The sequence below is a fragment of the Epargyreus clarus genome, unplaced genomic scaffold, assembly GCF_041222505.1.
Source record: "Epargyreus clarus isolate Ecla_fem2 unplaced genomic scaffold, WU_Ecla_fem_2.2 ptg000001l, whole genome shotgun sequence".
In the NCBI taxonomy this organism is placed as follows: Eukaryota; Metazoa; Arthropoda; class Insecta; order Lepidoptera; family Hesperiidae; genus Epargyreus; species Epargyreus clarus.
Genome location: NW_027332209.1, coordinates 12,324,884 through 12,336,026, shown reverse-complemented (window position 1 = coordinate 12,336,026; position 11,143 = coordinate 12,324,884). Strand labels below are relative to the sequence as shown.

The window sequence follows — 11,143 nt, the reverse complement described above, 5'->3', positions numbered from 1 at the left end:
ACTTGTTTTTTAATATAGATGTAGAAAATTACCATACAATCCATTTTTTTTATTACATACTCGTAGGAAAAGCAGACGAGCATGCAGTCCACCTGATGGATAGTGGTCATTGCCGCCCATTCCATCTATCCACCCAATCCATTTTTTTATGATATAGGAGCAACAGACGAGCAGTGATAGCCTAGTGGTTAAGAAACTCGGCCTCTCGATCGAGGAGTCCGAGGTTCAAATCCCAGGCTCGTACCTCTGATTTTTCAAAGTTACGTGCGTATTAGAAATTAATTATAACTTGAGGAAACCTGCATACCTGAGAGATTTATAAAAAAAAATCTCAAATGTATGTGAAGTCTACCAATACGCATTTGGCCAACGCGGTGGACTATGGCCTAATCCTTCTCATTATGAGAGGAGACCCGTGCCCAGCAGTGGGACAGTAATGGGTTGATGATGATGATGAAGAGACGAGCGTGCAGCCCTTATGGTTAGTGTTTATTACCGCCCATGTACATCTATAGAGAACTCAATTAGATTAGATTCTTACCTGAGGTCAGCCACAGCTCCGTCGCTACCTTTGAGGACTAAGCAGGTCGCAGCTCGGAAAAGTATGTCCTTTATCACACCCTTCAAAGCAGAACACAGCAGCGCTTAACACTGCTGTTATAAGGGAGAATGCTATAACAGGGGTCGGAGTGAAAACTCGAAAAGACCTTTAAAAGTTCTATCGGCAGTCACAAAATATACGCCAGACGATATCGAATACTGATTTTATTACTTATAAAGGTACTTGTAAAGCGAGGTACAAAAAAGTTCATTTTGTAGGGTTTCGTAAAATTAAGGGTAAAACGAGACCCTATTACTAAACCTTCGTTGTCTGTCACATAGGGTTCTCGTATCGCTTTATTTATAACAGATTTTTTGACAGTGTGTGTGCTTTAGACAGCAATACCAATGATAAAATAAAATACTTTAAAAAAGTTGAAGTTTTAGCTATACTGAACCTTCCGCACCGCCTTGACGCCCAATTATTTCTTCTTCATAAATCACTTCGCCTATAACTAAATAATAATAAATATAGTTTAAAAAACTAAAAAACACGCTATGGCAGAACTAAAAAGCAATAATTGTTGCAATCTAGTAACTTTGCGATTAACTTTCTCTAAGGCGCTCGAACAATCTCGCCTCGAAAATATCTAATCCTGAGGATGTTGATAAGGACAATGGTACAAAATTATTAAAATCGTGTATTGTCATCGGTTTTTGATATTTCTTCAAAATTTTGAATAAAACTAAACGTTAAAAGTGGATAGAAATCGGGTTCAAAGATTCCGTTACTTAGTTACATACATACCTACATACATACATACAACCCAAGTTAATAAAAGCGTGTTTAAAAGAATGATAAAACCTTCAGATCTTAATATCATAGACCATATCTACAAAATATTTCTTCGCCCATCACGTGTTTTTCCGTAACTTCCGTAAATGTATTTTCATAACCCTTGTATATATATGGATGTTATAAGGGAAGATTGACTAGTGTTACCTATATGATAAAAGGACGGATTTGTAAAATAAGCCGACCCAGGAAATGGGCCTCGAAATTTTCTGAGTAAGAATATGTAGTTGTATTTGTTATACGATATAATTATACTTTCCAATAAGTTAACCATTAACCTATTAGTGCTTTATTAATAGTAGTTTTGAAATTAATAATATTGTACATATTTAAATTATGTGATTTTTTAGAGAAACAATCACTTAGGCTCTTTTTCCTATCATGACATCATCACATTGAAAAAAACAAAGATATAAATTACATTTCAATCCGATTTCCAAAATATAGTAGAATTTAATACGCTTCAGGGAAACTTAATTCTACTTAGTTTCCCTGTAATTACTTCTTGGAGACATTAAAAAGTTTAAATCATTAAAATCTAAAATTACAGTAAAACATGACGATTTTATTACTTTAATTTAAATATATTTTAATTAGTTGCTGTAGTTACGACCAATTTCCGTTCTTTCTCGTTCCGTTTTAACTCAAGCCAAAACCCGTAAACCACTAGAACTGTGTATATGAGCAAACCTGGAAAAAATGAATAAAGGTACAATAGTTTAAAGGTACAATAATTTAGTAAAGTTTCACTGCTAAAGAACCGGTATCGCTACTGTATAAACATCCTGTAAATGTGCTACATATACACATTATATACATCATATAATGTGAATTCGAATATAAAAGAAATCATTTTGCAGCCAATTTCCAGCGTGAGCCGGTTCTAATTAAAACGTTGAATATCTTCCTAAGGCTAAGAAGTCACGGTTCGGTGTTTAGCATCCAGGCGAGAAGGCAAAATGGTTGTTTTCAAAACTCGAGACCGCAGTTTTGTGTGGTAACACAGCCAACGCAGTTATGTCGGCCGCAAACTCGATGATACACACTCAATTCGGGTGGAAAGAAATCGAGAAATTGCAGCTGAAGCCGCAGACGATAACGCACGCCGCAGCTACAAACCTCGACATGAAATTGGTATCGATTTTTAGGGTTCCGTAAACAAAGACGGAACTCTATTACTAAGCCTCCGTTGTCTGTCCGACTGGTACAGGGTTCTATCTATGGAACCTTTATCGATGTAACCTTGAAATGTTCACGGAATATGTAATGTGCCGTAATGTGTATAAGTTGAAAATAAATAGGGGCCGCTATACAACCGCTATTTTTCGACGTTTTTCGCTTTATCTATTGAACCGTAATAGGTAGAGAGTTCAAGTTTACTTATACAACGCATTTACTTCACCAAAAATGTTTTTTTTTTGTAGTACGGAACCCTCCGTTTGAGAATTCGACTTGCACTTAGCCAATTATTTGTCCATGAAACCCGTCCGTGATTTCTTAATGTGTCTCTTTCGAAAATTTTCACTCCAATGAAATACTGCTGCATAAACCTACCCTTACCTATAGCAATCAACCCGAAGATCAAAGACAGGAGCCAGGCAACAAAGTTGGCTTCTGTACTGTACATGCATATAAGCACAATGAGCAGACACAGTGTTAAGGCTAACCACATACTGGTCATTACCACCCAGCTCAACACTACTGAAGACTTTTCCTATAACAAAAAAATGTTAATTTAGTTTTGTTGAAGCTGATAGTGAATGAGAATTATCTATGAAAGCGTAAAATGATTTAGATATGTAGGTCGACTCTGTAATTAAATTCTGCAATAAATTATGAAGAAGACAACTGAAACACATTAGAATTACTTGCGTAGGAATATTTTATGTTGAATTAAAATTTGATGAAAATATTTGTTTAAATAACACTTGATGCTAAAAAATAAGTAAAATATATTTTCTAATTATTTTTTTATAATATAAGAGTAACAGACGAGCATGCAGTCCACCTGATGATAAATGGCTACTGCCGCTCATCTGTAATCAACCACAAATAAGATTAGATTGCTACCTGAGCTCGCGTACAAACGCGCCGCTATCTCTGCGGACTAAGCTGGTATACTTTGGATAAGTATGTCTTCCTTACCACAAACTTTAAACCAGCACACAGCAGCGTTAAACACAGCTGTTATTAGGCAGAAACAGGTGCGGCGGTGGTGCCGTCGGAGGCGAATCACAGAGGGTTCTATCACTTTCAAATAATAATTGTAATTATAATTTAAAACAAGTTTCGCAGCCTCGTGGCCACTACCAATTCGCATTTAGCCGCTGTGGACTATGACCTAAGCTTCCCTCTCTTAGAGGACACCCGTAGATAACAGTGGAACATTAATGGATTGCCGTAAAAATATTAATAAATCTCTTACACATTTTACTCCAAAGATCAACCAGATGTGAACGCCTAGCATCATAAGAGAGTAGACAATTGCAGTAACACTGAATCCATAAGAGTTTCTCCATACATAACGTGGACAACCTGAGCACTCATCGAACTTCAGGATCTGGGCAAGAAGGGCGAAGCCACACACAATTGATATACACTGTAATGATAAAATATGAATAAGCAAATATCGAGAGCTTAGCAATACTACTGCTAAAATGAAGAAATAGATGTAAGGCTGTGCCGATGCAATCTATCATCTTTCATTTTTTATTCTTCTTCTATGCTATGTGAAATTTTATGAAGGTGATTTTAACAGGGGATTTATTCTTTGATGAAAGAAGCACTACATATCAATAATAATTCTGCCTGAAAATGATGGTCTTGCTTATACTTTTGTCTTTTAATTTGCACAAAAGTGGGTCCTCTATATCCCATATTTTTAACAATACTTAACGTAGAAAGCAGTTCTGATTTCATAAAAAATATACTTATAGGTTTTTTTTTACTTTTTTCTAATATGCTTTGAACTTACAATCATTAACACACCAGTACATATAGCTCCAACCCTTAGAGGATAATGACAGAGAAATTTTTTCGGTGCTATATTATCCAAAAACATTTTTACAAATTACTCCAACACTGTTTTCATGACAAATACAGCCATTATTACTACTCGTATGATTATTATTCAACCAACTAGATTAATAGAAATGAATTCATCGGAGTTCCCTCAAAGTTGTTTGCCATGAAGGAATAGTACTTCTTTATTTGTTTTGCTTTTGGTTATTGCATTTCGCTTGGAAACTACCCTTAATAAGATTGGATTATTTCTAGTCGAAAACTAATGTCTTGTGTCCGTACTTAAATATACTTATTTTGCGATCTTCTATGAATGTATAGAGTATATATTTCGGAAAAATAAACTATCTATGTAGTTTCATTTGATTTTTTTCGATACACTATCTTTAAAAAATATTTTTTGCAATATTCTACTGGCTCCATAAAATCAAATTCAAATTAAAAATATTTATAATGATTAGTAATAATATCAGTTCCAGTTTTTGAACAGCAGATTTACCAATAATTCGCTCTAAAAAAATAACTTCACGAATTATCTACATACTTTATTGTCATACTCGAAATCGAGCAGAAATCAGTAAGTCTTCCGGTAATTTACAGATTTACATTGGAAATTTGATAGATCTGGAGAAATGAGAAAATATTTCCATAGGATTACAATTCACCGGATTTCAAGGCGGAAGAAAATAGGATGAAGCCTCCTAATATTTTAAGCAAAAATGTCCATAAAATGAGCAAACGATTTCTCTGGCTTTAGCGTAGCTGAAAGAATATTTGCTCCTTTTTATTATCTCGGAAGCAATTTCGAATAAAACAGTATTAAATTTTGAGTATCATTCACCTCTCCGCTCATATAAAACTCCGTAACTTTACAATCACACTTAATTTGTACGGATTTCTCTAATTTATCAAAAGTACTATGAATGAAAATATTTTTTTAATCTTTCTTTATTTTTTTAGTATAACTATAAAATTAATATTAACTGCGAAATACATCGTTAACTATTTCCAATTAATCATAATTGAAATGATTGACGCTTTAATTTTCTGTAATGATGACAATATTTGCATGCCGTAAAACAACATATTTGGAACGAACCAACAACAACAGTGTTGTTTTATTATGTAAAGCTAATATTTGGACTTCATTAGTGATATAAGCCGGTACACCAGTACCCTATAAATTCACTATTTCAGCCATTGTTACTAGTCGTGTGCCTTCAATGCTTCTTAAAGTGCCTAGTATCTTTTTATTATCGAATTAACGAGTTGGTTCGACTTATTGATGTTTCAGTGCCTCCTTGCAAGTAAAAATTGTCTTTTGCATTGTTGTGTTCATGTACTTCAGTGTTCTTGAAGATTTTCGATTCAAAATCGATTTAAATTATATTTCAAATTATTATTATCGATTTAAATTATTCTTGTATACTTTTGAAATCAGGTTATTATAAGCTGTTTACTCAAACCACTATTTGTTACTAAAGGAGTTATTAACGAGTGTATATGTGTCTACGGCATTGTAACTCGTTCACGGATAAACTGATTTTGATTATACTCGTAAGTGACATTGAAGAGAATCTGTTCAACTCCTTTAATATCATTAATTACTTTCTAGTTGGAATAAGCAGTGTCTCAAATTTTAAATTAAATTTTCTTGTAACTATGACTTTAAGAGAAATGAATGTAACGTTCAATGTAAGAACTCTTTACGATTGCGGTTACATTGAAGATTACAAAGAAATAAGCGAACTTGATCCTAATTGGAAACAAACCATGTACGGATGTCAAGTGCTGCAAATTTTACAGGACATGTATAAATTCAAGTAAGTTGCATTTTAAATCCGCTTTAATAATTTAGTTTTGACTTATGCCCATCTATTTTGACCGTATGCATTAAAAAGACAAACTGTGGTTGCCTAATGGTTTAAAGCCTCTCAATCGAAGGCCTTTTTCAAATTTATGTGTCTAATAAATTAGGGTGGAATTTGTATGAATTCTACCAATCCGCACATCGCCAGCGCTATGGACAATGTCCTTCAACAGCAGAACCCAGCAGATCTTATTTACTCAAATGAAAATAATATTTACGCTAAAAAGACTGAACGCCTCATGTACCAAGGTACGTTTACTAAGAAGTTTCTAATTGTATTGTAGCATGAACTACATGATACCGGATACACAATCCCTACCAGAAGAAGAGAGGGGATTTTCCATTTATCCTCAATCCAACGATGGCATTGATATCTACGCTAAGCCCATTGGCTTCAACAAACAAATGCTTGAAACTGCGTGTCCAATACAAGCGATATTCACTTGGAGGTAAGATTGTTAACCTTAACAGTTGATTGATAGCAAAAAGATCATAAAACACTAAGCTTAGAGAACTAGTACGCCTTTCCAACAAAATATAAGCGAATTAGCTAAGGGGTAACGGAGGTCAAAGTTAAGGAAATCTTGGTGATTTGTGCTTCAAAAAAAATTAAACCTAAATCAACTTTGACAACCAAACACTCTTTCATAAAAATACAATTTGCATCCAGGTACGGCTTTATCCTCAAACGCCCATATACCAGCGTCCTTCGCAAGTTCTATAGCCTGCCCTTCACCAGACCTGTCTGGAACTGTCTCTACTTGATGGTCTTGATGGCGTCTGTAATCTTCTTCTACCTCAGTCGTTGGGAGAGAAGGATAATTGGTGGATACTCCAGCTATCATTACGAGCTCCTGCTAGCTGTTGGAGCTTGCTGCCAGCATAGTAAGTATCATTTACATGATTGCGAATTTTTTTATAGCCTAGCGCAGTTAAGAAATTACTCGTAGACAGCCACTTTTTATAAGAATATTTTGTCCTGAAGAAACCACCAAACGGCAATTTTTATCGGAATATTTTAACTTGAAACCACCAAACTATAAATATTCCTTTATAATATGTTCTTGAACAATGCGGTAAGGAAAAAACACACAAAGTATTTCAAATTACTCCTCAGGAGTTTCTTAGGCATCTACAGCCGCTTTAAATAAATTTCACAGAGATGATTACGGATATGGCGGCTGGGACCACATACGTTATTTCAGTCGTGATTCGTCTGATTTGCATGGTATTATATTTTGAAATTGTAGGAATATTATAACATTTTGTTTTACAATTGATTATATTTTATTTATATCTTCAGTTCTTCCTCTACAAGCAAATATGACATCTCGTCGTATGGCGTACCTCTCCTTCATCATGTTTACTTACGTGTTATATTCCTTCTATACATCTAACTTACTCTCTCACCTCGTGAGTGACAAAGACAACAGTATGGACTTGGAAATGTTGGCTAAAAGTGACTACGAATGCGCTAAATTGGGAAACCTCAACTTGCCATTTAAATTTAAGGTGTGTAGGTAATTATTATAGATATTCGCAAGTATACTAGTACATTAGAGTTGTAGCAATATTGGTACACATTTGTAGCAATTATTTTTCTGCAATATAACATACTTTGCTAATTTTCTGTTCACGTTATAAATCACTCCATTCAGTTAACGTAATAAATGTAATATGTAATATTAATGATTGCTAAGTTATTCACGAATTAATGCTTTTTTTGTTACCCTTTATTATTTCATCGATGTTCTTTTAATTTTTTTTTGGTTTGGACTACTTCATTATACGCATATTATTTGTATTAATATTATTATTATTATTATACACACAGGATTAAAAAAAAAATCAAATTTAAATAAATGTTCGTTCTGTAAGTTGTAAAGTTTTACAATGTACTATATCCTTGTAAGCTTTATATATGTTTTATTATCTGCGCCTTCCTACACTAGATACATTAAATTTAATTTTATTTATTATTAATATTTATTATTATTATTTTATTTCATTTTATTTTTGTACTTTAACTTTCAGCCAACGGACCATGACACAAATCTGAGCATAGTACAAGAGAAACTATCCCAAGCAAAATATGTAAATATGAACGACGGATTAAATGCGGTGCTGACTACAAGAACTGCCTTATTAGCAGATTACATGACGGTATATCCAGTCTTAGCGAACAGTGAGTCCGTTGGTTTCTAAATTATTCAAATTAATTATGACGTCGTCCCTTTAATGCGGTGCACGGGTCTTCTCCCAAAGGAGAGGGGTTAGGGTACAGATGACTTTTTTTATAATATAGGAGTAGCAGACGAGCATGCAGTCCACTTGATGGTAAGTGACTACTGCCGCCCATGGACATCTGTAATCAATCCCAGATAGGATTAGATATTCCTACCTGTAGTCGGCCACAGATGCGCCGCTACCCCTGAGGATTAAGCTGGAACGCCTCGGAAAAGTCTGTCTCCCTTACCACACCTTTCAAACCGGAACATAGCAGCGCCTAACACTGCTGTTATTATACTATTCTGGATAACTAATTAAAGTGATATAAATTAAAAAAATCAGAGGTACGGTGGGATTCGTACCTCAGACCTCCAATTGAGAGGCTGAGTTTCAACCACTAGACTACGACTAACATTACGTTTAAAAATATTAATTATAAAGAATAAATAATAATTTACTTTTCCTCACTTTTTATTTCAGTGTTTCACACAGACGATGTATGCCAGCTTATTGAAATCGACCTCTATTCGAATATAAAAAAGTATTTCTATACTTCCAAAGACTTTTCCTATAAAGAAGAGTTCAAAATTGGGTACGTTTTATTACGAAGTCCGATATACAATTTAGTGAATTTCAGACTTTTTTCTAGATTTATTTTGATGTGTAATATTAGATCTTATGTGCCAATACCGATACCGGGAATTGATTCTAATCATAAAATAAATTGAAGATGGATATCGTAATAGCATCAAACGCTGTTATTGAATCTTCTTTTTTCTTGAATATTTCTGCGTAAATGTTGTTGGAAATGAAGACAATTTAACTAAAATATTTTTATGTCGTAATAATTGATGAGATTGTGAAGAATTCAAAAGTAATACCACAAATTATAACTATAACAGAAGAAATAAAGCGTGCCTCGGAATCTAATTTAAGATTGATTATAGATATTCACACTTCAGTGTCCACAGATACGATATAAATAGTAGATATTGTCGCAGTTATGTAGATAGTGTATAGTTAGTCAATAAGTTCTCAAAGGTGTATGAAGCTTACTAATCCACACTTGACAATCTGGGTGATCTATGATGAACTTCTTGTATAATTGAGCTTCCATCAGAGGTATTCCCGGAGCTCTATGACGTGGGGCTCTTCAAAAAGGGTGCAAAAAGAGCTCTCCTTCAAAGCCAGCGATGCAATGGCGACACATAGGTGGCGTTGACTACTTTCCATCAGGTAGCACGTCTGCTTCGTTATGTTAAACAATAAAAATAATAATAATAATAATTCTGAAAGAAGATACGAACCTTAACGAAATTATAATGTAGTATAACCAAATGTACTTGTATTATCTATAATACTCATCGTCATTCTACTTCCACAGTATCCTCCGGATGAAGGAGACTGGTATACTCCAGAAACTTCTTCATGAAGACATTCTACCGATACTCAACTGTGCAAATACGTATCCAATGAGTGCAGAGTTTGAGCAGATTATCATGCCACTATGCACACTCTTGGGGAGTTGCGTGGGAGCCACAGTCATAATGATCATTGAAAGATGGCACTATCGAAGAAATAAGGTCTGGCCTTATGTGAATTAACTAGGGCAAAATTAAATGATGGACCAATGGATGGATGTTACATTACCAAAATTTGTAACTAAATAAATTTAAAGCTAATATGAGTGTCAAGCTCTCTTGTTTCCTTTTTTTATATTTGGATTTAGAATAAGGTCACTAATCATGTAATGACATCAAAATTATGCAAAATTTAAGCTCAATTGGTTATGGTTAATTGAGTTCATTCAGTTGCAAGATTTGACCCTTACATGAACCTGTATATGAACTTTTGTAACCGAAACAAGAAAACCGAAATAATAATCACGTCACGATCCTATAAGGAAATTCTCCACCCAAGTAGACTCAGCACCTCAAGAAACAAAAATAACTTAGCAAAGGCCTTAGGAACTATCTGAGTGGCACCAATTAAAACAAGCCTACTTCTAGCAAGGATTTTCTCAGGCTGATGGATGGATGAAACAAATAACACAATTCTTCCTTAACTTTTTATTTTTATTATTCTTGTGCTTATCTTTTATTGTTAATCTAGAATAAATTCTACCCAAATCAATTGTCAAAAGTTCCAAAACGCCACAAAGAATCATGTTTGCCATTAAATCATAAATAGAAGGAACCGATCCTTCCAATCATAGATATTGCTGCCGGCAGAACTCCAAACTTGGAACTTGTTGCAAAGTTTGAAGGGTTAAAGTGATCTCGCAGGATTCAACTTTTGACATGATTTTTTGTACAGTTAAAAGCTAGCCTAGCGGTTGGAAACTCGGTCTTTCATGCTGGAGGTTCCGTGTTCGAATCCTAGGCATACGCCTCTGATTTTGAAGATTTGTGCATATTGGAAACTAACTATTACCTACCCGGGACTTCGTCTGCGGAATTTGTAAAGAGAGGAATATTTGGAAGTTAGTAAATCTCGTGTTTCTACGGCGACGTCACTAACTATGATTTAACTACGAGTATATAAGGTGGGTATATAAACTTTATGGTTATAAGGATCTGCCTTATTATTAAAACTAGCTGGACCCGGCAAACGTTGTGTTGCCATAT

At 34.4% G+C, this 11,143-nt stretch overlaps 1 protein-coding gene and 1 long non-coding RNA gene across 2 annotated transcripts; one reads left to right on the top strand and one right to left on the bottom strand.

Annotated features, from left to right (window-relative positions):
* Positions 1-1,924: 1,924 nt before the first annotated feature.
* LOC140757506 (uncharacterized) lies at positions 1,925-4,537 on the bottom strand. The gene is made up of 4 exons (XR_012103991.1): positions 4,371-4,537; positions 3,822-3,995; positions 2,957-3,110; positions 1,925-2,086 (listed from the first exon to the last, which is right to left on the bottom strand). It is a non-coding gene; the product is annotated as an uncharacterized LOC140757506 (long non-coding RNA).
* Positions 4,538-6,079: 1,542 nt separating this feature from the next.
* On the top strand, positions 6,080-10,120 carry LOC140758001 (ionotropic receptor 75a). Its single transcript, XM_073093941.1, has 7 exons — positions 6,080-6,240; positions 6,572-6,736; positions 6,958-7,172; positions 7,591-7,807; positions 8,348-8,472; positions 8,997-9,108; positions 9,901-10,120. The coding sequence occupies exons 1-7, from the start codon at positions 6,080-6,082 to the stop codon at positions 10,118-10,120; spliced, it is 1,215 nt and encodes a 404-aa protein (XP_072950042.1).
* Positions 10,121-11,143: the final 1,023 nt, after the last annotated feature.